Below are 27,438 nucleotides of genomic sequence, written 5' to 3' on the forward strand. Positions count from 1 at the left end.
CATCACTCTCCATTTGGTTTCGTAACTTTAATCGCTGCGAAGAAGGTGATGGGACGAATGGACGACATGCCGTACCAAATACGTCATGAGAGAGAGATACACACGAGCACGAGCCGTGACCTGACTGACGACTTGGGGGGGGGGGGGGGCTAAGTGTATGAGATGCGCGTCGAGGATGGGTAGAATGAAACGGCGTTCCCTCCAAATTGCAAGTGGCAATGACTCGATAGTCGGCACGTCTGTTGCTGTTTCATTCGTCCATGCCATCACAGCAGCCGGCGCAGCTACTGACGCAAAACAAGCTCGATGACGACCATAAAGGCCATCGGATCAGCCTTGGTGCGGACGACGTCGAAACGTGGGTCGGCGGCGGCAAATACATGCTTCCACTCGTCGATGGGGCGCTCGCGGGCGTTGAAAAGAGCCATCATGCGAACGTCCGTGGCGGTACCCATGGCCTCGATGGAGCGCGGCAGGGGCTCGGAGCTATCGGCAGCGTCGGGCTGCTTACCGACGTAGTCGATGATGAGCAGGCGTGATCCAGGCTTCATGGCCACGGCGAGGTTTCTGAGAATCTTGATGGCCTCGGCATCGGGCCAGTCGTGCAGAATCATCTTGAGCAGGTAGACGTCAGCCTGCAGGGGTTGGACATCAAAGAAGCTGTGCTCCTGGAAGCTGACGCGCGCCTTGAGCTCATCGGGCACGTTGGCGTCAAAGACAGGCTTGACCTCGGCCAGGTCCTGGACGGTGAGAGTAAGTTGCGGAAAGCGCTGGGCGAGCACGACGGCATCGTGGCCCGCGGAGCCACCAACCTGGATGGAAGTTAGACACGGCGTTCCGGGGTCAGGGGGAGGGGGGGGGGGGGGTAATGGCAGGACAGGAATACACGGGAGAACGCACATCGACGACGGAAATGTTGCCGGCGGCTTCCCAGTCATGGCAGTCGAGCATGACATTCTCGAGGTGGAAGATGTCCTTCAGATAGCGCATGAACTCGACAAAGTTGCGCTGGCGCCAGCCCTTGCGCTCGCCTTGGCCGTCATTTTCCAGCAGCTCCCAGGAGTTTGCGTACTTGCCGAATATGCCGCTCCGGTGGAAGAGGGCAAAGGCAGTCTCGTCCATGCTCTGGGTCAAGGCCGGCTTCCCGACCGAGTACCGACGCAGGGCCTCGGGCATGACGGTCATGGGGGGGCCGGCATCATCGAGCAGGGTCGAGACGAGGGCGCGAAGGCCGGGGTTCTTGGCTAGGGCAGCAGAACGCGAGGTGTGTCGGATGCGCGTGTTTGCCTTGCCCGCCTCCACCGGGGCGAAGAGACGCAAGGTGGTGCCGTGCTCGACGATGCGTCTGCAGACGTCGGATGGCAGGTTCGTGTGGCCGGCCAGATCGTCGTAGGATGCCGAGCCGTCGATGGGGACGGCAGTCCAAAAGTCAAAATGGTTGAGTATGTTGAGGGTCGCGGCGTCGGGCATCGACTGCAGCACGTCAGAGGCTTTCGTCGTCGCTCCGCCGCCGTGCCCTCGCAGGGGGAACGCACCGTGTGGGCATAGTTGAATATGCTCTCGCTGGGGCCTTGCGTCAGGTAGATGAGGTCCATGGCGGCGTCGAAGATGGCCTGCCGGACCATGAAGCTCTCGGCGGTGAGGCCCGTGTAGCTCGTCGGGCTGTCGGCTGCCAGGGTCGCCTCGGGGATGCTGTTGTGCTCGAGGAACTTGGCAAAGGTTTCGGTCAGGTCGGTAATTTTGGCGGCCAGGCCGCGAAGGTTTGATGGCTCGGCCATGCTATGCTCGTGCTTCAACGCGATGCCTCGAGGCCTGCAGACCAGTGGATGCTGATGAAGAAATGGCTGATTTCGAAGGACTGTGGAATGGCTCGAGTGGTGACGCAAAGGAGGATAATGCCGCAGGTTCTGGTTCTCGTATTCTCACCGTCTTTATAGGTGCACCTCAGAGCTTGTGTGCGCTAGGATCTGTGCATGCCGTACGGAGCACGCCGGAAGCTGTTTGCACAAGACTCGAAGGCAACGCTCACTCGTGATCAGCAGCAGGGATCCTCAGTTCCGCATGGGCAACGACAGGCAGGCCATCACCGCGGCACGAGCTCGCACTCTGGCCCTGGATGTGGTGCAAAAACGGATCCTGCAGGCACCGCGAGGACCAAACGTGGCCATGGCAGCCGATGGAGCCGAGGCGAGGCGAGGCGAGGCGAGACGTGAATCCTGGGAGGATTCGATCGGGCCATGATCCATCTTATCAATCTGATAAAATTTGCGGCACCATCACCATACAGTACAAATACATGCACACACATACTGTACAGACCATGCATACAGTATAATCAAGTGCCTGCTGTATTGTAATAAATACTCCGTTCAGTACATGTACGGCGCAGCTACAGTGCAGCTAAGCACGGAGTACAGGGGCATACAAGTACTGTACTTGTACTTGTCAGTATAACTGTACATGTACGGAGTACGGAGTGCACTGAAGCATACCTAGCATGTACCTGTACAGCTGCTTGTAGGTACTTGTAGGGTTGGGGCCTGAGGAAGGAAGATGGCGATGGATGTGGCATTACTTTGCCATCGTGAATTTGCAGATGCGTCAAGGACCAGGAAGAGGACAATTTTAATCATTGATTCCAACCAGCACCCTCCAAAGGAATTGCTTCATTACTGCGATCGCTTCGTTGGCGACCACGCCGAGTGCCTGGATACGCCGCTGTGCACTGAAGCATGTACAAGTAAGTACTGTGCACAACTCGACCTGTACTCCTCCTTCTGTTGCGGAGCCGTGGGTCTGGTTGCCATCCCCTGCACAGATCCCCGTCCCCTGAACCCGGTTATCATCATCAGTCCGATCACACTTTGACCCTGGACCATCAGTTTGGTGGTGTACCTGCGGCCCTGACACCTTTGCTCGGCAAGCATATCTTCTTGTGGTCTGTCGAGTCCAGGTAGGAATACTCCATCAGCTGCTGACGCCTCATGTGGATTGACTGGGCAGCAAGCTCTGTACGAATAATTCCCAGAACCCCCCCGGCCGAAGTCCAGCAGCTTCAGCCCGGCATGGGGTCATTACCCTCCTCGTCGGAATAGGCACCTGAATCACTATCGGGCAACATGACGATGCATGACGATGGGTGTCTCGTCTCATCCGGGCCTTCAAATTTGAGAATGGGTGACGAGCATTTCCCTGTGCAACGTACAGGACCTCAACATGGGTCTGTCAGCCCAAAATACAAGTTGCACTCGGCTGACCCTCCGCTGCCACTGCCAGGACTACCTCGGCAGTCATCGTTGTCATGTCGTTACCCCGGCGGCACCTCCGAAAACTACTCGGATATTTCCCCGGAGTGTGGGAAGTGGTGATCAGGCAGATGCAAATTGCCCAGCCCATGGACCCCAGCCTGCGGCATGGAATCCTAGGTCTGATCCAACTAGGCGGGAGCTTCCTCACTCGCCCGAGGACTCGAAGAACCCGTGCATCGATCGGATAAAATACGTGCCTTTGGAACCTATATGCTCCTCATACGGGGACGAAGGGTACTGTGTGACGAGGTGCAGTGGGCTCTCCTGGCGAGGCCTTGGATCTGTCGGGAAGCATTCAACGACAAAGGCTCATGTTGCAGCTGTGAACCTACACCTAGGCGCACTTGACAGTAGGCGCTCTAGCGGTTTTGCGGAAACACAACCCTCAGCGTTGGCCCGACCAGGGCCCGACAAGAAAAGCATGCCCTTTGACAACATGGGCCATTTCAGCCTGATGATGCAAATGCTTGCAGCATCCCTCGGGGCCAAAAGGACCGGGAAGTCACAGACAGTTGGACACGGTCCCAAACATCAGGTCCTGCGTTTCCAAAGGATGAGACCACTGGCTGGATACATGGCATTACGCCGCGCCTGTGACCATCGTGGCCCAGCTCTCTCTGCACCCTTTTGCGGTCCTTGCCACAGTCTGATGCAAAATCGGAGATCCTAACGGCTTTCCAGATGCTGCGGGCAGTCTTGCTCTATCATGACCTTGTCGACTGGCATGACAACGGAAGCGAGCTATTCACTCAAGGAGCCATTAGCCCTCTGGAGCGCCGGTCCAGGCATATCGAAGCCCGTATTTTCGTGGTTTAATTACATGCCTCACTGGATCGGATTCACCATGTATCGTAAACTCGATGAACTCCCTCGTCCTTCTAGATTCCTCACCAATGCCTACGCGCAAGGCAAGCGGCAACATGCAACATTGAAGATGAAGGAAGACGCACTTCATCAGCAAGGGGTTTTCGTTATGATGCCTGCTACAACTTCACGCCACATGTTCATCTCCGCGACCGACTGCTTTATTTTTTTATCCCCAGATGCATGAACAAGACTGGGCCTTGCGAAGGAGCATCTTGCCACCTTTGCCCTGCGTCACCAGGGCAATACATTACAATCGTTATCCCGTCATACCCCTTGACCCATGTCGATCGTGATACCTCGACTCGTCGCAAAGATCTGTTTCAACGGTAGCCTCGCGGCTGCCATTACGCCTCGGAGTCGGCCATGGCGGCTTTGGAGATGAACATACCCTTTGAACCCTGGCAATTTTTGGACTCGAGGACCATGGAGTAGGACCGATCCTCGAGCCCCCTTGCTCGCCAGCTGATGGCTCCGGAGGCGGAACGAGCCATCTCCTGGAGGCTGGCCTGTGCACAATGACAGCAATCGAATGCTAGATATTGGCCGCAATGCGGAAAATGCAATTCTGGCCAAAGCTCTCGGCTTCCTTCAATCCGCTTAGGAGTTGAATTTCCTTACTGGATTTCCCGAGCAGCCAAAGGACTTCCGTTTCATGCAAGGCCTGACTGAACCTTGCATTCAAGGGCATGCCTACCCGGACTCGGTGGGAGTATCTGAGCGCCGACGAGACAAACCGCCATGTGGACCTGGTGCCGGCGCGAGCTTGCCGAATCTTGGCACCATGCGTCTGCCGAGATGTTTGACGCTCTCCCTCCCCCTGGCCTTCCGGCGCTGACCGCAGGCGTCAGGCGTGACATTGACCTGTGCGGTAGCATGGCCAGTCAGTTGCAAGAGGGGAGGGAGAAGGGTTCGCCTGGGAGAGTGATGCTGTCCGACGAGAACTTGGATAATGCGTTCGCTCACTCCCTTGGATGCACAAGATACTTACGCAGCCCCTTGAGGAAGCAGCAAGGTGACGCCGCGAATCGATTTTACTTTTCTATTTTTGCTTTACAGGTAAAGGACCAGAAAGAGAACAAACCGTTCCATCGATTCGAATCCGGCCCGCCACAAGATCTTGGTGTATTGCTGCGACCTCTTCATCTCATCATCCATCATCGGTTCATGGCAAAACACGACCAAATCAATCGCAATAAATAATTACGTCTTGGAAATTCCACAACGTCACCGTTAAAGCATCTTCCCTGCGTTATCAGTAAAACATTAACCTCCCCCAACCCGCCGCACAGTACCAGGACACCTACAGGTACATGTCCCTGTACAGTACGCGCTACGAATTCTTACGGTACTTGCGAGCAAACTCGTGATGGTGAGCCAAAAGTGCAGGAGAAGAAACACACGCCGCCAAGCAAATTTGCGGTATTTAGCAGCCAGCGGCACCATCAGCTGCCCATGTGCGGATGCGGAGGGCGAGCATCATCGATTCGATGGCACCACCGGTATCCCCGACCCTACAGTACATGTACAGTCGGTCATTCCACGTCCCGTCAATCTGTGGTGCGGAAACGACGGCTACGCCCGAGCTCGAGCGCTTGAAGCAAAGCCGTTCTGGAGGACAAAGAATCGGACAGGCAAATCGCATCTGCCGTGCCGCCTCCGAGACGGAGAATAAGGTCGAATACGAGATGAACGATCCGGGATGGCCTACGATGACACCGAGGAAGGCCCCCCGTGAAAAACTTGTTCCAGCAAACTGCACGGCAACAACCAGCAGGCTCTAGGGTATGGGGACCCTGTTGACCAACACGGTCGCAATCAGGAGCATTCGGATTGCAAGTGCCAGCTGCCGAACTCGGTGCCTGCGCCTTTTGGGTGACAGTGGACGATTCGCCGATGGACTCATTTGCCGGCGGCTGTTGGCGCGAGAGCAAAAGCCTGACACCTGTTGCTGAGGGGCCCATGAGGGGAATCGGGGGCCCATCCATCATCAACCGCCGTGGCTTCGGCCCCCGGAACCATGACAGGATCACACCATCTCGTTGGTGACGGCAACGACTACCTCCAAGGGGATGGAACGTATCACCAGCAGTCGAGCCCGAGCTCGTTGATAAGCACGCGCAGGGAGTGAGGCCATCTCCGTCAGCCACTCGGATCCAGTGCCACCACGATGCATAGCCTTGACCGCATCGTCAGTAGTGACCAACGTTGCAGTTTCTCGATGGGGTAAAGGGGGTCCCCGATGCGGCAGCCGCTGCAAGAAGGCGATGCCTTGACCTTGGGAGGCTTCTGCACGGCACGCCTTGCCTGCCCGAACGGGGCAAGTCTCCCTCTCCTTTGCATCGTCCAGTGTCAGTACTATTCAGCATCCAGTCCCAGAGGCCACGGCGAATCTCCCAGTGACCTTGCCTGTCGCACTGGTGCCGGATCGTATACGAACTGCATGCAGAGCATAACAACATGGTATCTTGGCACGTGCGGTCCCGAGAAGCCACACGCGCGCACGTACATGTGCTCGCACAGGTAGATGTATGTTGGTGTTCTCCGTAAGCATGGGAGTCTCAAAATCTCACGCGCCATGCTGATGAATAAAAAAGAAAATTGCCAGCCAACACCGAATGGTCGACTCTGGGGTCAGCTTCGCTTTCGCGGTAGCGAAAAAAAAGTACATGGAAATATTGATGCATCGGAGCGTTCTGTTTGGGTCGTGCGTGCGAGATCATCATCATATCATCTCCGGCACCAGCAGCGGCATCAGACGGCGATGACGGGACCGGGGACGTTCAATGGGCCAGTTGGCTGGTGCCGATGACGAAAACCTCGTGTCAATCCTTTCTCGAAACGGTGACCCCGTCGGCCGCGATTCGGACTCGCCATCGATCAATTGTGACCGTCGACTATCCCAATCTCTGACCTGCACCAGCTGAGCTGCCCCAAAGAGGCAAGTCTTCTATACTTGTGTGCCGATAATGGCATTGTGCACTGGCGGCCAGCGACACCGACATCGACACCGACAGGCAGCAGGGACGCAACACCAACGGCGGCGTCAAGGCACACCGCCGCCGCTACCGTCGCGTACTCACATGACGTCGGTAGCGTCCATCATCCATCATTCGGAAGCACATTTCTTGCGCTGTAGCATGTTTTGCGGATCAATCACGACTAGGCAGAGTGATGAAGGAGCAGTTCCTTAACGAGCCATCTGCTGTTATCGGCACGGATAAAGCGGCTAGAAGATATCACCTACAAACGCGTTCGGTCCTGGCCCGCGAAGCGCGACGTCATTGAGGGCATGCACCAGGCCTTGATTACGGGTCAGAGTTTATTGACATGCATTGTTGCCGATGATCATGCAGCGGCTGCGGCAACGTTCTAAAATTAACCGCCATAAAGGCGGACATGCACTGCACATGTAAGTGATTAGTGCATGTACCACGTTTGGAAGCCCTGTTGGCGAGCGGAGTTGGCATATGGATGAGGCAGCTGGAGAAGCTGCATGTACATGCATCGAGTCATCAAACTTGTTGATCGCCCCCCTTTCCCTTTTCCCTTTCCCCTGCCACCCCCTTGCCTGCCGGCAGCGGGCTGGCTAAAGTTCCCCGTGGTAGGATTTTGTTGCTAAAGCATTGGGCAGAGTGACTGGAAAGCTGAGCCAGCATCCATGGCGGCCAGCAGATGGAGAAGTTTCCAAAGCTTCGTTCGACCGATGCTGCTGTGCATGCTGGCCGCCATTGGCATGAACGATTCTTCTCGTGGTAAGCACTACGCGCTCTAATCAGACGCCAATGTCAGCCTTAGAGTACACCCCAGTGCTCCCAGGTCTGATGCCTGCTTCGCAGCCGCAACTTTGCGGCCACCTCATGGACGCAGCCGACCGTGGTGTGTCTCTGTGGCAGCGGCAACGACGTCAACGCACCAAGGTAGGATCATCGCGCGAAAACAAGACCAACCCAACTGGAGACGGGGCCGAGGCCCCATTCGAATGCCGAAACTACCAGCCGTATGATGCGTAACGATGCGCCCAAGCTCGCATGCCCGTTGCCTGCTCCGGCCGCCCCACGACAGATTGACGGATTTATGGGGGCACGGGGCGAACGACCCGGGTGCTGGGAGGAACAGACGTGTACGTCGCAATTTTGGCCCCCTTTTGCCATGCTCTGCAAGGCCATGCGCTGTCCGCAGGTATCGACGTTGGCGCCCCTGCACATACATGCAAGACCGCCTGCATGTGCGAGACAGGGGCCTCAACTCTGTTGGTCCGGCACCGGAAACCCGTACTGGGGCCGACTCCTTTCCCTCGCCTCACATGTTCAACCAGCCCTTTCGCGCTCCTGCCCCGAGTGCGACTTGCTTGGTTCGGAAACCAACTGCACAATCATGCATGCTGATGCCAGCTGCGAGGCATGCCGGACTCGCGCCCTCTCGTCGCGTGCACGCGCGATTATCGATTCATCTCCGCCGGCATGCTGGTCACTTTCCTCCGTCTTTCTGGCCATCTGGGGCCGTTTGCTGCCTTGGCCTGTGGCATGGCCCGCCGGTCGTTGCGGCGTGGCGGCACCGGAACCTTCCCCGGCCGGCGCCGACATGCCAGCGAATGGTTGGCCTCGTCGGCGGCGCTGGCGGCGTCGGTCTGACGGCATCGCCCGCCGAGATTTTCGTTCACCTCGCAACCCTTTCGCCCAGCCACTTCATCTATTTTTTTTGCACCTTGCGAGTTAACCTTAAGTTGATTCTTCACTAAATCCAGGCACAGGACGACGGACAGGTCGTCGGCCCCCCCTTTTTCGCCTCGCCTCGCCTCCCCTCCATCACGACCCCCTCTTTGACGCCGTGAGCGGGCTCACTTGCTGGACTCGGAAGCTCCAGCGCCTATGCTCCTTTAGGTAGGTAGCTGCCGCCTGTCGCCGCCGAGCTGGACCGAGATGGCAGTTGGCGAGCTGGGTCCCGGTCGCGTCAGACTCATCGCATCGGCGCCCAATCAGGCCTCTTCGGTGCCGGGATCAACACTCACATGAGATAGCTGCCGCGCAGGAGCCATGGGCGCGAAGACGACCACCTACTGGAAAGGGGGCGCGTGGGACGCCGATCGTGGACGGGAACCCACCTGCCGGCAACGTGGGAGTCGAGTTGACGCCGCTTCCGGCATCGGCTCGACCATCACGACATCTGCTCGACTGCGACGCTGACGAGGGGCGCGTGCGAAGCGACGGGGAGGAGGAGAGAGCAGGGCGGCGACGGCGACGACGACGACGACGACGACTACGATGAACATGAAGTCCTCGTCAAAGATAAATAGACAGCCTTGGTCCTTCTCGACGAGGGGATTTTTCTATCGAATCATCACTCCATCTTCTCCTCTCCCCGACTCATCCCAACATCGCATCTGTCCTCATCCGTTGCCGTGCTTTTGCTTCTCCTCCGGCCTCGACATATTTTCTCTGCCTCGACTCGTCGTCTTGAACATCGGTCAACATGCACGCCTCCACGTTTCTCGCCCTCTTCCCCCTCTCCCTGGCCCTGGCGGCTCCTCAGAGGCGTTGGGTGCCGGCGCCGTTGATCGTGCCTCGCAGCGCCGAGCTTGTCGAGAGCAAGTACATCGTCAAGATGTACAGCGACGCCAAGCGAAGCGCCGTCGCCAGTGCCGTCTCGAAAATCCAGGCCGACGCCGACTTCACGTACAGCCGCGGCTTCAAGGGCTTCGCCGCCACTCTGCAGCCCGAGGAGCTCCGCAAGCTCCGGCTCAACCCCAGTGCAAGTCACCTCTCGAGCCCGCGTCTCTGCTCGACCACGTTGCTGACTGCCATGCGCAGGTTGACTTCATCGAGCATGACGCCATCATCAGCATCAACTCCAACACCCAGCAGGAGGACGCGACGTGGGGACTCTCGCGCATCTCGAGCCAGCAGCCCGGTGGTACGACCTACAGCTACGACGAGAGCGCCGGTGAGGGCACCTGCGCCTACATCATCGACACCGGAGTCAACGCCAAGGACCCCGTACGTCTACCGTCACCCCGTCCGCCGCTCTGCCTTTGCTCCGTCTACCTGAAATGAAGGAGAACAACGGCGGGTGCTAACACGCGATGCCAGGACTTTGAGGGCCGCGCCACGTTCCTGAAGAACTTTGTCGAAGACGACGACGACACCGACGGCAACGGCCACGGCACCCACGTCGCCGGCACGATTGGCTCCAAGACTTGGGGCGTCGCCAAGAAGACCAAGATCTTTGGTGTCAAGGTTCTCGACGCCTACGGCTCCGGCAGGACATCCGGTGTCCTCGCCGGCATGGACTTTGTCACCAAGGATGCCGTCAACCAGACCTGCCCCAAGGGTGCCGTCGTCAACATGTCCCTCGGCGGCTACAAGTCGAAGCTCGTCAACGACGCCGCCGCCGCCATCACCAACGCCGGGCTCTTCCTCGCCGTCGCGGCCGGAAACGACGGAGCGGATGCCGCCAACTACTCTCCCGCGTCGGAGCCCAGCGCCTGCACGGTCGGAGCGACGTCCAAGGATGACAAGCTCGCCAAGTACTCCAACTGGGGCAAGGTCGTCGACGTTCTCGCCCCGGGCTCCAACATTACCTCCCTCTGGATCAACGGCAGGAGCAACAGGACCATCTCGGGCACCTCGATGGCTTCTCCTCACGTCGCCGGAATCGCCGCCTACTTCATGGGCATGGGCCAGCCGATCGCCGGCCTCTGCGACTACATTGCCAAGAACGCGCTGTCGGGTGCCATCTCCAACGTGCCCAACGGCACCGTCAACGCTCTCATCAACAACGGCTTCAAATTGGAGTAGAGCAGGACGGGCAGGGGGACGCACATGCAGAGGGGGGGGGAGGTGCTCCTTGACACTTGTATATATTTCCACTTCTCCCTTTCCCTAGCTTGCTTTCTCCGCCTTGCCTTGACCGGTTCTATGACGGATTGCTCACTCACTTGCCGGCGAATAATGATTTCGAACTCTACATTCATGCGTATATGAGAAGTAGCCTAGTTAACTGCACATACTATATAAAGCTACAGTTGAATAAGCAATCCATTCATCATCCCGAGGGTAAGTAGAATTGTCGAAGATGGACTCTCTGCTCTCGCTTCAACCCACCATATCGCAATCATTGCCTGCCGTTGTCTCGTGCCTTGTTGAAGGTCAATAGCGCAGCCGAATCGCAGATCCATTCCCCTGTAGCTCAACTGGCAGAGCGTCAGACTGTTAATCTGGAGGTCGGAAGTTCGATCCTTCCCGGGGGAGTTGTTTTATTCTTTTGTCTCGTGGAGAATTTTTTTTTTTTTTGCCCAGCAGGAGAATGACGGTGAATTTTCGGCGACGTACGGAGTAAGAATGGGAGGCAACCTTGTTTTATACAAGTGCTGAACCAGTATAAACCAGTATAATGAATTAAACCACAGTATAAAGACTAAAGTAATAAGTGCTCCGTACGGAGCACAGAGTATGGGAGAGGGAATGCAAGTACAGTAGCACTTGCAATAAATATATGCATTATTTCCCGGCGGTCCCCGCCGACTGTAAATAACTGTTTAATATTACGGAGTACTCCGTACTTGTCTAATATCAAGTGTACATGAACCGTACGGGGTAACTACACGATTGTCAAAATATTGACGCTGCCTGCCAATACTAATGTACTTCTCAGTGCGAGGCATTCTTATAATACTGTTTGATATAACTATAGCGTACTTCCTTACACATACATGTATGAAAAGAGTATGTACATACAGTAGAGTAGGTGTGTGTGTACTGTGATTGTAAGAATAAGGTTTTTGTAGGATTGAAATATGACATGCCATACCCCATTGTGAAGCTCACAAAACGCAACTACAGTACTCGCAGATGAAGTACGAATACAATACGTACAAGTAGGGCGAATACAATAGAATTGACCCGACACCAAGTCTGTCGAGATGAAGGATATCTCGAGTGTGTAGGACTTTGCGCAGAATTCTACTCTTCTCCACCAACGACCACATCCACACCTGAGAGCTGGATAATTTTACTCAATGGCCTGTGGATATGCTGTATGTATATGATCTTCGATTTTTGCAGGTCAGATATTTAAAGTACGCCTAAGTAATGCGTCGTCTGTCTGCTGTAACTCTCTCACCTCACCGTACGAGTCAACGGGAATCACAAAGGATGGGCTGCCTTGGTTTCGTATGATACGAGGGTCAATTTTTGTACCACAACTTCCTGCAGGGATTCTTCCTTCCGCGTCAAGTACGCTTGAACGCCGTCAGGGGAGGCCATTCGTGCTCAAATTGATTTGCTCAACCCCATATCGCCATGCACATGAGGGGTCTCGCGACCCTTGTGGCAGCTTTGGTAGTCACAGTCGCAGGCGGAGATGTTTTCGCGATTCGGCGTCGTGCTACCTCTGCTTCCGCTGCCGCCGAGGCGTTGAAAGTCGAGCCACACGATGCGTCGTTTGCACCCAAAGTCGACCGATATCCAACTATCAAGGCCTATAATCTCTCGGTTCCCATCGATCACTTCCAACACGACTCCCGCTACGAGCCACATGCGGATGGCTACTTCGACCTGCGGTACTGGCTCGACACATCCAACTACAAGGAGGGTGGTCCCATAATCGTCCTCCATGGTGGCGAGATAACCGGTCAGAGAAGTCTGTCGGTCCTCGATCATGGCATCGTCTCCATGCTGACCAAAGCCACCGACAGTGTTGGTCTCGTCTTGGAGCATCGCTACTATGGCACCAGCTTTCCGACTCCAAACGTCACGGTCGAGAATCTCCGGTTCCTATCAACCGAGCAGGGCCTTGCCGACATAGCCTACTTTGCCACGCACGTGGACCTCCCCGGACTTGAGAACTACAACCTCACGGCACCTGACACGCCTTGGATCATCTACGGGGGATCCTACGGCGGAGCCCTGGCGGCATTTGCTCGGAAGGTGTATCCAGATGTGATCTGGGGTGCCATCTCGTCTTCGGGCGTATTGGCTGCCGTTGATGACTTCTGGCAGTTTTACGAGGCCGCGCGCCACTTTGCACCGGGGGATTGCTCTCCCACTCAGCAGAAGCTAGTCCAGGTCATCGACGCCATGCTATTCAGCAAAGACGGTCGTGATTCCGATGCAATTAAGCAACTGTTTGGCCTTGACGAGCTATTGGACGACGAGTTTGCCCAATTTTTGAGCTACGAGATTGGACAGCTCGCTCGTGTCAACTGGGATCCCGACCGGAGCAGTACCACGTTCGCCGACTACTGCACAACCATCACGTCGGATACCCTTCTGTTTCAAAACACGACCTACCTTCTCCCCGAGGTGGAGCGCGCCATTACCCTGGCAGGCTATCATAGGGAGGTAGAGGTGCTGTCGACGCGAATGCTCAACTGGATCGGCCATGTTAGAGAGGAGGTCTCGAAGGCCCATGGGAATACTTCGCTGCGAGAAGCCGCGTCTGCTCGCTTTTACGAGGGCCGTACGGACTTGAGCGCTGATTGGTATCAAATCTGGACTTATCAGACATGCACCGAGTAAGTAATTTCGATTTCGACGTTGACTTGATCGCATCAGCACTGACTGTTGGCAACGTGTAGATGGGGATTCTTCATGACTGGAGAGGGCACCCCTGAAGACCAACTTCCCATGGTCTCTCGCGCATATACGTACGATTACTCAAGCATATTATGCCGCAAACTTTTCAACATTACAAGCCCGCCTAATGTTCAAGCGATTAACAAGTTTGGTGGCTTCAACTTCAGCTTTCCACGCGTCGCCCTTATTGACGGCGCTCAAGATCCCTGGCGCGCTGCCAGCCCACACGCTCTGGGTCTGCCCGGTCGCGTTTCCAACTCGTCAGAGCCGTTCATTCTCATCGACCCGGCCGTACACCACTGGGATAAGAACGGCCTCAAGGCCGACAAGGCGAAGCTCGGGCTACCGCCCAATCACGTGGTAGAGGTACAGGCGATGGAGGTTGATATTTTGAAAGCGTGGCTGGAGGAGTTTGACACGACGAGACGCAAGAAGCACAAAGATCGAAACCTGCATTTGACGTGGAGCTGAATATCGACGTGAATATCGACGGAGAAAACAAGTCAATTACACGACTTTGCCATTCTGGGGAAAGAAGGCATGCAGACTCGATGACGAGATCCGCACAATTGCAAATAGACGAACTTGAGTATATCTATGCAAAGTTGACCAGGAATATTCGAATAACGGCTAGATTCTGGAGAGTATTTCATCATCGCATCGGATATATAAATGTCTAGTTGCAGTGACGTTCTTGACCAAGCAATCATGGCATCCTAGCCACGCAATAAATGCAACATGAATTCTAACAGGTAACGAAGATGATATTGGTTTCAGTGTATGATCGCTTTTGAAACTGACTAGAGAGGGTTTTCTGCTTTTTTCATCACCATCAGATTGCCCAACTTAGTACACACAATCAGCGTCGCTTTCAAATCCTTTGGCCGAGCCTCTATTTTGTATGTAGCGTGGGTCCCTCGCCCCAAGTCGCTGAATTTTGGCATCGACACCATGCAACAGAGGCATGAGAAACGGAGGATAACATGCTCATCGACTCTATCGATTCCTTTTGAACAGTAAGGATACCCATTCAGACCCTGTAGCTTTATTTCGACGAATCATCGGAAATCTGCCAGTCCTTGACGGCAACCTTGAAGGTTGCCACAGTCCTGGTAATCAAGGGTTCAATAAGGACTCCACCAGGATGTCCATACCGCCGATTTACGTTAACCAACTTGTCGTTGGTAACGTTAAAGTTCCCGTCAGCACATTGCGCACGCAGTTGAATATCTACGAGGTGAGATCAACATGTTAGCATCACCATCTCGAATTCACGCCGAAGGTGGCCTACCTTGGACCGTGAATTCGTTGCTCGTATCATCGTTCTTCCCCCATAAAATTCCAGTGGCGGTAAGGTGAAGTTTTCGAATATCGCGAATGTTCATCGTTTCGGAACCAAAGCCAACCTTTACCCATGTGTTGAATCCCGGCTCAGGGCTTCGAGCAATGGAAACAACGGCATGGCCGTTGTTAGGACCCTCTATATCCACACCGATTTCATCTTCAGTTCCTGAGTTCGGGTCATTCGATAGTTTGATGCCAAGCTCGAGATTCTTAATCTCGTTGCAGCGATTTTTGGTCGGGTGATTCTTTATGCCTCCGTAGGCGCACTTGGCCCCGTTAAACGCAGCATTCGCCGCCGCCTTCCAAACCTCGGACCCTTCCAACATCATAGGCATAGTCCAGTAAAGGCGGCAGTCTGCGTTGCTGGTTACGAACTGCGTTGGCATCCCGTCCTTGATATGCTTCTCCTGGATCCAGTCTGCCGAGTTTACCGTTGCGTACGCGGATCGACGTATAGGTGCGTCGCTAAACCTTTCAAGGACGCTGCTTCTTTCGGGATCTGCCGTCGAGTCTTTTGCCCGTTGCACGGCCTCGTAGAGCGACCGGAAGGGTATCAGAAGGCCGCCCTTACTTCCACCAGCTCCCTGCATCGGACTTGGCTTGGGACGTCCCCCCATGGCAATCGTCTTGACGCCATGGGCGCTGAGCTGCTCCGAGAAAAAGGCACATGCAGAGTTGCAGACTCCATCGTGGATTATAACAATATTCTCGGGGTGAAAGCGCAGCACGCCTGCGGTGGCCAGCTGTCCGTGGCCAGTGATTTCCATGCCAATGCCATATTTCTTGTTCGTCGTAACCAGCGGCTCGTTGAGATCCCAGCGATAGAGGGACGTGTAGTTGGTTCCCTTGAAGAGATGAGGCGAGAATTTATCGTCGAATTTCTCAAACTTTCCATTCTCCGTGTTGACGCCAAATCGATAGTTGGTATACCACAGACTCCAATCCCAGGCCGCATACGTGTCCTTTGTCGTCAAAGGGTCAACATCGGCAATCCGCTCCTCCGTGCTGCTTGCTAGAGCGAGGGCCTCCTCGCTGATCTTGTTGCGAAAGTAGTAGTCCTCTTCCACATCGGGTGCCACTTGGTGCAACAGGTCGATGGCTTGCAAGGAGAGACCGCCTATATTCGACTGTACATCGATAACTAGCTTAGTCTTTCCATCCTTGGCGGCCTTTTCCAAGAAATCGCGGCATACGGACTGAAACTCGGTAGGCTTGTTGCTGTTGAAGGTGGTCAGGGAAAGAACGGCAACATCCTCGAGACCATCGCCTTTAAGGTAATAGCCGGAAACAATGAGATCCGAGGTGGCCATTTCAGGCACGGGATATTCGGGAAATTTACTGTCATTGGCTGCAGGCAAAGACGGGAATGTGTAGATGTAAGGATGCTTTTGCGGTATGTCCCTCGGGTTGTATTTTTGACTGCAGAACATGTCGTAAACAGCAACTCCATCCCTAAGATACCTCCAGTTTTCGTTGAGAACGGCCATGTTGGCCACCCTCTCTGACTCTTGATAACCCTCATAGGTAAACCTGGTCATCGGGCCTGGGTACTTGACGCCTATGTTATTGAAGGCATAAGCGAAGTTTCCCATCACCCCGAATTTGCTGTGCGTGGACCGCTGGAAAAACATGGAGTTGTAGCCGGCATCGACATCAGTCCACTCGGTGCCGTTCGCGGCTATCGACTCGATGAAGCTGGCGGCATCGATACCGTTGATGGCGGTGATGATCGGTGCCGTATCCGGGGACTTTTCGACGTGGGCTGCCCCGTGGTGCGTGCTCGTTAGCCATGGTGGAGGCAGCGTCAAGGGCGCGGCTTACAGTGACGCTTGATGACGGGCGGCGAGGTTCCGTCCTCGCTGACGGACACTATGCTGCCTATGCGGATCCACGTCACGGCCTTGGCCAGAAGGTCTGGCATGAACTGGAAGTGACTGTCGTGGCCGGGCTCGAAGACGGTCTCCAGCAAGTCCACCTGGAAGGCGTATTCGCCGCCGTATTCTTTCGCCACCAGCTTCCGTCTCACCTCGGCGAGGTTGGCGAAAACATCGTAGGCAGGGAACGGGTAGCCGGGAGGCGGATCTGCCTTGTAGGCCGTGTCCGACTAGAATTCGAGGTACGGCTTGAGCGAGTCGACAAGCTCGAGTGCCGCCGTCGTGTGGAGAGGCACGGAGTTGAGGCAGTCGTACGCCAGGCTCGCCCGCACCGTCGGCGGGCCCTCTCGACGGGAGTCGATGTGTTGTCTCCACGAGTCGCTGACCTCGGCGCAGGCATTTGTTGAGCGACTTGTCACCGCTGCAGCGGCGGCGGCGGCGGCCAGGACCAGGCCGGTCGCGACGAAGCGCCCGTTGTGCATCGTGCTTCCGGGTTCAAGTACGGGATAGGACTCACGGTGTGCAAGGAAAAGGTCCGATGACGATTCCAACTGTGCATAAGTATATACTTACTTGCACTCGTACAAGCATTACTACGAGCAAATAGATTAAGTATACCAGCATCCGCACGGGGTCGGGGCCGGTCCATCTTGCGGGCCATGACACACGGTCCCGCCTGCGCCAGATTTGGTATTTGCATGGGTGCAAATATATGAGCCATGGTCTATACTGGTACAATTATTATTACAAGCACACCGTCGGATTTATGCTTTCGCAATTCTTGTATTACTGTAAGTAGGTACAAGTAAGTGCACCTGTCGTGATCGTCGAGTATGATGTGAGAATACCAAACCGCCAATATACTTTACTGTACTGACAAGACCTTGCACATGTGAGCACACGCAACTACGGAGCGGCGGCTAAATGAGAATACAATGTCACCACGGTCCATACAGGCATCACCTGGGCCTCTAGCAGTACCCTGTTTCGAGCTTTCACTTGTGAGAGTGGTAGAGTACCAGTAGCCTGTAGCTGGGTTTACCTGTGCTTTTCACAACGTCAAGTTTGAATTCGCAAGACTTCAGAGCACTTATAAGTGAGTGTACTTTACGCCTATGCCATACTTGGACCAGTGGCTAGAAAATCAACAGTTGCTTGTAAATACTGTATTACCCCCTGTTCACTATGAATGTAAGTACTTGTAGAGGCTTCTGTTGCAGCAAACCAACCATTAAAAATGGACCATATTTCCTGTGGACTTATTGGATGCTATACTTATACTATGACATCTTCCTTGACACTCAACTTCCATAGCCGCACTACGACTTGAATTTACCAAGTATGGAGCACAGGGTAGTGTTGCAGATACTGTTCGTAGTGTTCAGAGTGTTCATAGTAGTTGTACAGTAACATCACCATTAATATGCCCAAACTGCTCACACGTCCCTGAAAGATCTCGCCGGTGGTGATGTGAGTTGGTAGCACATTGGACGAGCCCAACCGCGGACACCGTACACGACTCTGCCGGATGAGCAGGCGTAGCGGTAATATTCTAGCCTTGCGCGAGTGCATTCGCCATACGTACGGGTGTAGTAGCAACATGTCTTTCCCCTCAGAGTCAGTGGAAACTTTCAGATTCGCGAGCGAAGGTAGGTGAACTGCTTGTACAGTTATGCATGTGCGAGTGCATTCGCCACTCGTACGGGTGTAGTAACATGTCTTCCTCTTCGGAGTCTGGACACTTCTGGATTTGCGAGTGTAGGTGAACTGCTTGTACAGTAATGCATGTGCTCGCGTGGACTTGTACTTGGACTGTACACCGGATGGACAGCGTGCAGAAGCATTATTCATAGTACTGTCCTCCAGAGGCTGGAACGACACCCGATGCCCCTGCATTGGCCTCGTGGCCGATGAATACCTGGGTCAAGACCAACGTGCTCCTTTACACAACCGAGCTTCGCCGTCGCGAGGTGCGTTCTGCCGCCCAACCTTTCAGTGTCTTGCAGAGAAGTTGCATCCTGTGCCCGTCAGAGGTGGTGAGCCTGTACAAACATGAACACGGCGGCGGACAAGCAATCATCATCTCATCGCAAGTCACCTTCTCACCTGTCAGCGTGTGGTGGGTATTAGAATGGGAATGAGCATGCAACACGTACATCTCAAAGACTGCGTCGGCTTCGCCAAAAATACCATCACAACCGTCGCACAAGTACCCTCACAGCAGTCAAGCACCCTCACAACAGTCAAACACCCTCACAACAGTCAAGCACCATCACAACAGTCAAGCACCCTCACAACAGTCAAGCATGGTACGTCAGCACCGGCCGAGTGGTACACCATTGGTGTCACGTGCGGATGATGAGATGGTACCTATCGAAAGAGGAAGTAATTCGCCATGACGGGGAGGGCACCCGGCAACAGACTGTCCAACTTGCACGGGCGAGTGGCGGAAACGTCAAGGGGACTCTCCTTTCATGAACCGCAGATCGATTCGTTGAATAGATGGGACGTGTCCCTGCCTTGTTTGATGCAAAATCGGACCGTCGCCCGGAACCTGGGAGTCGTCGAATACAACATGAACAGCCATGCGCTGGGTCGTCTTGAACCATCCGTTTCTTGTTTCTTTCGGCAGGACATTCCGGACAGATGCCAACGGCCGGCGCAAGGTGGAGGCATGGTGACCCAGTGCCGTCGTCATCGTCAACGCAGAGAGAGCAGCGAAGCCAACGATCCTTTAATGCGGCAGGAAAATGCTCATTTCTAAGCCGTTCTTGTACGGCAGCGTAATGTTGATGAAGCTGCTGCCCGGGCTGCGAAGGTACCGCAGCAGGTCCTCGTAGCCAGACGCCGATCCGACCGTGTTGTCCGTGATGACGACGGCACCCGGTCGCAGCTTCGGCTGGACGATCCGAAGCGTCGGCAGAGCCATGGGAGTCCATACTGGGATGCGACGTTAGCGGCGAGGATGTCGACGAGGCCGAGAGGCGAACGAAAGGAACGCACTGTCGAGAAGTAAGAGGTCGACATGGTCGAGGTCCTCCTTCAGCGTCTCCAACAAGTCTCCCTCGCGAAGCTGGATGACGCCGGCCACGGAGTCGCCGCACTCGCGCCAGTGCTCCTGGGCGCGCGCGGCCTTGGCCGGCTCATGCTCCGTCGCGACGACGCGCCCCGGTCGGCTCCCGCCGGCGGCCTCGACGTTTGCCGCCACGGCGAGGGCGAGATAGATGGTGCTGACGCCGTACGACGTGCCCGCCTCGACGATGGTTCGGGCGCCGACGGCGCGGGCGAGCGCGTAGACGCACTGAGCCTTGTCCCGCTCGAGGGCGATGAACTTGTCGCTCATGAACCGCTTGGCGTCTCCGCCCTCGTAGTCGTCCCTGCTGATGGTCGACTCTTGCGCCGACGAGGCGGCGTGGAGCCGGTCGAGCAGCTTCAGGACGTGCTCGGGCACGCCGGCCATGAGATTCGACGTGGGCGGCGGCATGGCGGACCGGACGTGTCGACGATCTACGCAGGTATGCCTCTCTCTTTCACGCTCGCCTCGGCGTACGTGTCGAGGTGGAAGACGGCCATCGGCTTCGGCGACGATGCGGCGCGCATCTGCCTACTTGTACGGTGGGAGCGGCGGCCGAGATGACTTGGCGAGCCCGAGATTTCCGACGCTCGAACCGACATTTCCGACGCTCTAACCGACATTTCCGAGACGATCGAACCAAGGCATGATTTCACTGCAACCCTGGCCGACGATCCGATGGCGTCACATTTGCATTGCCGGCCACGACGGCACGACGGCGATACGAGTGAACCGCCGACAATGCCCGTCGCTCCCATGTCATCTCTCGACGACACGCGACGCCACGTCTGCGGACGAAACCGGACGCCGTTTGAATCGTTCCTCTTCCGTCGTCGGCGCTTCCACGTAGAGCCCGGCGGTGCAGGAATGATGGCCGCCGCTCCACGATCGAATGCTCAATCGAATGCCATCCATCCGTTCCGTCGAGGTGAGAACGAGTCGGCACCGTTGCACGAGGGGTCGACGACGCCGCGGCGGCCGGTGCCACGTCGCATCGTAAGGTCGCATCACATCCAACCCCCGTCGACCTCGTACACGCTGCCGCTCACAAAGGAGCTCTCCGGGCCGAGCAGAAAGGCAATCACCTGGGCCGTCTCCTCGGCCGTTCCCTGCCTCTGAAAGGCCGACGGCTCGTCAAAGGGCGCATCCTTCGGCCGGCCGTGGGACGCCCAGCTCTTCTCCATCATCGGCGTGTAGATGGCGCCGGGCGCGACGCTGTTGACGCGGATCTCGCGGCCGCCATTCTCCATGGCGGCCGCCTTGGTGAGGCCGACGACGCCGTGCTTGCTCGCGTCGTACGCCGCGTGTCTCGCGAAGCCTTGGCGCGTCGTGTCAGCGGAGAAGGCGAGCCGCGTGCCGGCGGGCCGAACCTTTGAGTCCGTGGATGGACGAGACGTTGACGATGGAGCCGCCGTCGACGACGCTCCGCAGCTCCGCCCGCAGGCAGTACATGGTGCCCGTGAGGTTGACGGCGATGATCTTGTCCCATTCCTCGTCCTCGAGCTCGGAGACGGCGGCGATGCCGTGGGCCTTGCCGATGATGCCGGCCGCGTTGGCCGCACCGTCCAAGCGTCCGTAGCTTTCGACGATGGAGCGGATCCAGCCGTCGACCTGGCCGCGGTTCGAGACGTCCACGCGGGCGACGGCGCACGGCACGCCGAGCGAGCCGAAATGAGACTCGACCTCTTTCATCGCCGCCGAGTCCACGTCCCCGATGCAAACCGTCGCCCCTCGCCTCGACAGGAGCTTGGCGGTGGCGAGGCCGATGCCGCTGGCGCCGCCTGTGATGGCGTACACCTTGCCGTCGAGCGGCCGATCCTGTCCGCCGTCTGCTCCTTTTCCTTGCCCCATTTTTGCCTCCGAGGAAGGGGTCAGGATGGCGGTGGGTGATGCGTGACTGTCACGGATGATGGAGGTGATGACGACTCGAGGACAAAGGGTGGTTCGGGACAGACGAGCGTGACGCCAGAGGAGCAGCACCATCTGCGTGCCATTCGTGTGACGAGACGTGAGCCTTGGGGAGGGATTTTCGTCCTCGACAGGGGCATTCCTCGGCACAGCACCGATGGGGTTAGCATGGGGGGAAGAGACGGCAGCGATGGCGACGGGGAAGCAAATGGAAGCGGGGGATGATGCTGGACGTGGCCGCTGCCTCCGTCGAGGGGTCGGGTTATTCCTTTTTCCGACGCAAACCATCGTCGGGACGCCATGGCCACGATTCCGCCCATACAGTAAACATACGCACACACACCACACACACACTGACACTGCACCAACACGTACGGTAGGCGACGACGACGACAAAGGCAGCGGAAGCAGGACACGCCAAGATTCGATAGGTAGCCAAACGGAAGAATACGTACAAGTAACCGGTAGGTGGTGCTCGCAACAGCATCGCCCTCGGGCAGGCATGGGCCGGAAGCGCAACAGCGTTGAGCCCGTGGACAACTCCGTCGAGGGCAAAAAGATTGGCAATTTTGGTTGCTTGTCGACGGCCTTTACAGCACCGGCAGCAGCTGACGGTCGCGAGGGTGCTTCAGGCGGCGCTGCAGCTCCGTCGAGGTCGCGGCGGATGCCTGTGTCACGGCCCAGACGGCGAGCGAGACGGCCAGGGAGAGCTGCCGCCAGGCCGCGACGGGTAGCGCCGAGAGATGGCCTGACATGCCCTGGCATCCGGTGGCGGGCTGCCGCCAGGGTACCTCGACGCCAAAGTCATCGGCCACCTTCATGGCCGAGACGACGCATCCTTCGAGCAGCACCAGCCCGTCCCAGCACCAGGCACCGACGAGCCACACGTTGTCCTGTCCGTTGACCCATCCGGGCTCGTCGTCGACGCACCGCGGGGGCGAGGCACGCATGACGCCCTGCACGACGGCCCTGCTCCGGAGCGTCCGCAGGGTCCTGGTAAAGGTGGCCGTGTGCAGGGCCCTCTCCCCGTCGGCGTGCGGGTCGAGGGAGCACGTGCTGATCAGCACGCCGCCGGGCATGCGATGCAACGACTCGGTCCTCGCGCCCGACGCGGAGAAGACGGTTCGGAAGGAGACGTCCTCGGGCGGCAGGCGATTGCCGTCGTCGTGACAGCAGCGGCCCGAAGGAATCGGCCCCGCGTCGTCGACCGTCGCGTGCGTCTCGACGGCCCCGGGGAGGAGGATGGAGCTCTCGGTCTGGAGGGTCGGCATGCCGCTCAGGACGGACCGCAGGGGGCGGAAAAGCCTCGAGGCGACGTCGGGCGAGACGGCGAGGACGACTCGATCAAAGTACTGCTCCGACTCGGCGTCGGGGCCCGACAGCCAGCGCACGACGGCGCCATCCCCCGTCGTCACGGCCTTGACGGCGACGACGCGGCAGGCCAGGCGAACGTCGGCGAGGCCGTCGGCGAGCCTCGACTGCACCTGGTGGACGCCTCCGCAGACGGTGTAGTTGGGCTGCCCGCGCGAACGGTTTTCGTAGTTGACAATGTCCGTCGCCGGAAAGGACAAGGCCTCGGCGTGGGAGCAGGTCGAGGCGATGCAGATGACGGGGAGCAGGTAATGGTTCGTGAAGCGACGAGGCAGCCGAATCCTCTGCAGATAGTGAGAAAAGGTTTCCACCGGCTCCCCGTCGACCGCGGGCTTCGCGCCGGGCTTCGCGTCGGCCCCCGACGTCGTCCTCCCGGCCCGGCTCGTCCTGGGCGGCACACAGAGGCAGGCGAGCGAGAACCAGAGGTAGCATGCGATGAGATACCATATTTCCAGCAGGCGCCCCAGGATCCATCCGTCGCCTCGTTCCGGCCGCAGGCGTCGAGCACCATCCTCGTCGGCTCCCGACTGGGCCGAAAATGTCGCTCGCGCGCTGGCAAAGGCAAAGGAGAGGCGGAGCGGGTGCAGGCGTATGCCGAGATGCCTATACATGCGCAGCAGATGGACGTAGTAGCCGCCCGTGCTGGCACGCATGGGAAGGTCGATCCGGTCGACGACGCCCGTCTTCTTGTTCTCGACGCTGACCGAGGCCGCGTCGAAGGCGAGCCTGGACGCCTGCCGAGGCACGGTGGGATGAGCTTTCGTCCCGACACGGGCGATTCATTGGAGGCGGCTGCATACCTGTTCGAACAAGGTCACCTCGTAGCGTCCGCGGGCGTCGTTGTGCAAGAGGTGAGCCGTCGTCAGCCCGGCAAGTCCCGTGCCGACGATGGCGACCTGTATCCGGCGAGAATCTTCCTTTTGGCCCGCCGACGAGCGCCGCCGATGCTGATCCATGCTGCCGCTGCGGACGACCTGCCGAGGCGTCACTAGAGCGTCGGGCTTTTTTGCTTCGAGGTGGCCGCGTGCCGGTTCGCCGATCTGGCCGTTGGATAGGGCCGTCGGATAGAGCCGTTGGATAGAGCCGTTGAATAGGGTCCGTTGGATAGAGCCGTTGGATAGAGCCGTTGGATAGAGCCGTTGGATTGAGCCGTTGGATAGACCGTTGGATAGGACCGTTGGATAGGACCGTTGGATAGACCGTTCGATAGGACCGTTCGATAGAGCCGATGGATGTGGCCGTGGGAGATTCTGTCAAGCTTTGTGATTGTAGGTTCCAGGAACGTCAACGAGGTGTGAAGGGCAAGAGGCTAGCGAACGGGCATCAAAATGATAAATACCGAGAGCCGAGGAGATGAGACGATCGGCGTCAACGGGTGCATCCTAGGTCGATCCAAGGTGATGGAAAAATTTCTTGTTCAAAAGTGCCCGGCGAGGACTGGAAGGATGACGACAATTTTTTTATCCTCGCCACGCCCACGGCGGGGGATGGGGGGGCGGGGGGCAGGGGGGGGGTAGCTTGTGGTGGAACCGGGGCAGACACGATCATGTCCTGGCGTTAGCTAAGCGCTGGGAATACAGAGCTCATTTTACCGTGCCGAGGTCTGTGGCAGCGGTGGCGATGCAGCAATCGACCCCCGAGAGGGGCTCCGGCGCTGGTGCTACAGCACTCCGCGGTTACCCCTGGCAGTGCTAAGTGCTACGCTGCAACAATGCTGCTTTGCTCATCACATGTACTTAGTGTCAGTACGTGCTGTACACCTGCTGCATGTACAAGTACCACTAGTGCTGTACCTGAGCATGCAACTAGCACCAGCTCCATGCGCGTGGTAGACTTGGTTGTGCTCCGTATACTAAAGTACAAGTACTTGGGGTATAAGTACCGTTGAAGTACTCCGTACGGCACCGAGTGTCACCACATCCCAGTGAATTACAGGTTAGTACCTACCACTCACCACCAAGGGTGCGCTGTAGATTGGTGACTTGGTGGGTGATGCCCTGTAGGTACTAAGTGCTAGGTATTAGAATGCCTCTGCTGCCGTGCTGGTGCAGCCTGGCAGGGTCCTTGGCTCCGCCAGACTCCTCTCCTCCAACTCCTCGTCACCACCGGATTCCACTGATCTGCTAAACTCCTCTCCTCCGCCAGAGTCCTCCACCAGAGTCCTCTCCTCCGACAGACTCCTCTCCTCCGTCAGACTCCTCTCCTCCGTCAGACTCCTCTCCTCCGTCAGACTCCTCTCCTCTGCTAGAGTTCTCTCCTACGCCAGACTCCTCTCCTCCGCCAGAGTCCTCTCCTCCGACAGACTCCTCTCCTCCGTCAGACTCCTCTCCTCCGTCAGACTCCTCTCCTCTGCTAGAGTTCTCTCTTCTGCCAGAGGCTTTTTCTCCGCCAGAGTCCTCTCTTCTGCTAGATTCCTCGCCACCGCCACTCATCTACTCCGCCAAGATAATACAGCAGTCCCTCTCTTCCGCCAGACTCCTCTACTCCGCCAAGATGATGCAGCTGTCCTCTCCTCCGCAAGACTCCTCTCCTCCGCCAAGACGATGCAACAGTTCTCTCCTCCGCCAAGACAATGCAGCAGTCCTCTCCTCCGCCAAGAAGATGCGGCAATCAAACACGACAGCAATCAGACGCAAATGAAAATGCCACACGATCGGGTAATCACTGTTGCCGCAGAGGCACGACCGAGGCGAATCTCATCTCGTTCATTCTCGCACCGCTCCAGGACCGCTCCAGGTCAGCTCCGGCTCTCCGGCTTGGGGTGACCTGACCCGTCCGCCTCAACAGGTCTGTCCAGCGTCCACCTCCATGGGCTAGGCCAATTTACAGGAGGTTTTCGTCGCCAGCATGCCACGTCGCTGAAGGGACCGCTACGGCGCTGTTGGCCGCACCACGCAAACGCCTCGACAGGCTGCCCACCAACTCTCCACCGCCAAATGGTGTCGTGACCTCGGGCCAGGCGTCAACGGAGCACTCTTTGTCGACGGCCTTCCTTTACGTACGCCTCGACAGGCTGCCTGCCAACCCTCCACCGCCAAATGGTGTCGTGGCCTCGAGCCAGGCGTCAACGGAGCACTCTTCGTCGACGACCTTCTTCACGACGTTCCCTCAACATCACACTCACACTACCGCCTCCCGTGAACTGCGACGAGCTCCAGCAGGGCACCAAGAGCTCGCGGTACGTCGTCAAGCAGCCCGCCCGAGGCCGTGCCATGTTTTTATCAAGGACTGCTCCACGAGGAGAGCGATGAGGAGTGCGAGGCGGGACGCTTCGAGCTCTTCCTCGGCCTGCCACGTACGTCGCCATCGTCGCCAACTTCAGCAATGACCTCGCCGAGCATGCCGACGTGCGGGAGATGATCAACGCCTACCATGCCGGCCATCTTCTCCGCCGTCTCGTCATCCTTTGGGTCATGGCCTTGCTCGTCGCCCTCTTCACCACCATGGTCGTCTACCGAATCGGCTCCTTCGCGAGCCATCAGCACCGCGTGCGAGCCCCCATCCTCGCCGCCTTTGTGATTCTCGGCGGTCTCGTCCTCACCTCGGCTCTCCTCCTCGCCTACGACTTGACGGCCGGCACAAAATTGAGCATGGGAATGCGCTGCCGTGTCATTTTCGAGCCCTTGGGCAGCGCTGCGAGTCACGCGTCTCCCCTCGTCCGTCCAAACCATGGCGACGGGGGAAGCCTGGGACGTAACGGGTGCCAGAGGCACTTGCTCGATTCAGGATATCGGAAGCTAAGACCAAATACATGCCACCCTTCAGCAATGCGGCCTTATCCTCCGGCTAATCGTCCCAGACCAATTCTGGCAATCGAAATTTATTCGTCTTCGAATGGCAGGATCCAGGACTATTAAAGAATTTCCTGCACGGGACCTCCTCGGCACTACAAGGGACCTGCTTCGTACGATAGCAGTCTGCCCTGAGCAGCCTGTTGCAAGCTTTCTCGAACGCGCACCACTCCTTTGATTGTAGCGGGCGGAGACTGAACCACATCTCGTCCTTGGGATGCGGGTTAACCCCACACTCTGGTTTGGTTGGAGTTTCGGATTTTGTTGGAGTTGTGGAAGGTGTCGGAGCAATAGCAGCGGCAGAAGCTACTGGAATGATGCATAGTAATG

General features: G+C 57.1%; 8 protein-coding genes and 1 non-coding gene across 9 annotated transcripts; 3 read left to right on the plus strand and 6 right to left on the minus strand.

Annotated features, from left to right (window-relative positions):
- Positions 1 to 284: 284 nt before the first annotated feature.
- DCS_01960 (uncharacterized protein) lies at positions 285 to 1,778 on the minus strand (the record flags this gene model as incomplete). The annotated part of the gene is made up of 3 exons (XM_040799291.1): positions 285 to 812; positions 901 to 1,473; positions 1,536 to 1,778. 3 exons carry the CDS (start codon positions 1,776 to 1,778, stop codon positions 285 to 287), a joined length of 1,344 nt encoding a protein of 447 aa, XP_040660174.1.
- Positions 1,779 to 9,644: 7,866 nt separating this feature from the next.
- Positions 9,645 to 10,969, plus strand: DCS_01961 (subtilisin-like protease; the record flags this gene model as incomplete). The annotated part of the gene is made up of 3 exons (XM_040799292.1): positions 9,645 to 9,961; positions 10,015 to 10,168; positions 10,262 to 10,969. 3 exons carry the CDS (start codon positions 9,645 to 9,647, stop codon positions 10,967 to 10,969), a joined length of 1,179 nt encoding a protein of 392 aa, XP_040660175.1.
- Positions 10,970 to 11,349: 380 nt separating this feature from the next.
- Positions 11,350 to 11,422, plus strand: DCS_t12. Its single transcript has one exon. It is a non-coding gene; the product is annotated as a tRNA-Asn (tRNA).
- Positions 11,423 to 12,472: 1,050 nt separating this feature from the next.
- On the plus strand, positions 12,473 to 14,218 carry DCS_01962 (extracelular serine carboxypeptidase; the record flags this gene model as incomplete). The annotated part of the gene is made up of 2 exons (XM_040799293.1): positions 12,473 to 13,686; positions 13,750 to 14,218. The coding sequence occupies 2 exons, from the start codon at positions 12,473 to 12,475 to the stop codon at positions 14,216 to 14,218; spliced, it is 1,683 nt and encodes a 560-aa protein (XP_040660176.1).
- A 574-nt stretch (positions 14,219 to 14,792) lies between these two features.
- On the minus strand, positions 14,793 to 17,447 carry DCS_01963 (uncharacterized protein; the record flags this gene model as incomplete). The annotated part of the gene is made up of 4 exons (XM_040799294.1): positions 14,793 to 14,977; positions 15,039 to 16,853; positions 16,913 to 17,195; positions 17,298 to 17,447. The coding sequence occupies 4 exons, from the start codon at positions 17,445 to 17,447 to the stop codon at positions 14,793 to 14,795; spliced, it is 2,433 nt and encodes an 810-aa protein (XP_040660177.1).
- A 2,252-nt stretch (positions 17,448 to 19,699) lies between these two features.
- Positions 19,700 to 20,449, minus strand: DCS_01964 (O-methyltransferase; the record flags this gene model as incomplete). The annotated part of the gene is made up of 2 exons (XM_040799295.1): positions 19,700 to 19,905; positions 19,969 to 20,449. The coding sequence occupies 2 exons, from the start codon at positions 20,447 to 20,449 to the stop codon at positions 19,700 to 19,702; spliced, it is 687 nt and encodes a 228-aa protein (XP_040660178.1).
- Positions 20,450 to 21,045: 596 nt separating this feature from the next.
- On the minus strand, positions 21,046 to 22,234 carry DCS_01965 (short chain dehydrogenase reductase family; the record flags this gene model as incomplete). The annotated part of the gene is made up of 2 exons (XM_040799296.1): positions 21,046 to 21,356; positions 21,409 to 22,234. 2 exons carry the CDS (start codon positions 22,232 to 22,234, stop codon positions 21,046 to 21,048), a joined length of 1,137 nt encoding a protein of 378 aa, XP_040660179.1.
- Positions 22,235 to 22,536: 302 nt separating this feature from the next.
- On the minus strand, positions 22,537 to 24,698 carry DCS_01966 (uncharacterized protein; the record flags this gene model as incomplete). The annotated part of the gene is made up of 3 exons (XM_040799297.1): positions 22,537 to 24,051; positions 24,118 to 24,567; positions 24,657 to 24,698. 3 exons carry the CDS (start codon positions 24,696 to 24,698, stop codon positions 22,537 to 22,539), a joined length of 2,007 nt encoding a protein of 668 aa, XP_040660180.1.
- A 742-nt stretch (positions 24,699 to 25,440) lies between these two features.
- On the minus strand, positions 25,441 to 26,988 carry DCS_01967 (uncharacterized protein; the record flags this gene model as incomplete). Its single annotated transcript, XM_040799298.1, has 2 exons — positions 25,441 to 25,749; positions 26,617 to 26,988. The coding sequence occupies 2 exons, from the start codon at positions 26,986 to 26,988 to the stop codon at positions 25,441 to 25,443; spliced, it is 681 nt and encodes a 226-aa protein (XP_040660181.1).
- Positions 26,989 to 27,438: the final 450 nt, after the last annotated feature.

The sequence above is a fragment of the Drechmeria coniospora genome, chromosome 01 (genome assembly GCF_001625195.1).
Source record: "Drechmeria coniospora strain ARSEF 6962 chromosome 01, whole genome shotgun sequence".
Classification (NCBI taxonomy): Eukaryota; Fungi; Ascomycota; class Sordariomycetes; order Hypocreales; family Ophiocordycipitaceae; genus Drechmeria; species Drechmeria coniospora.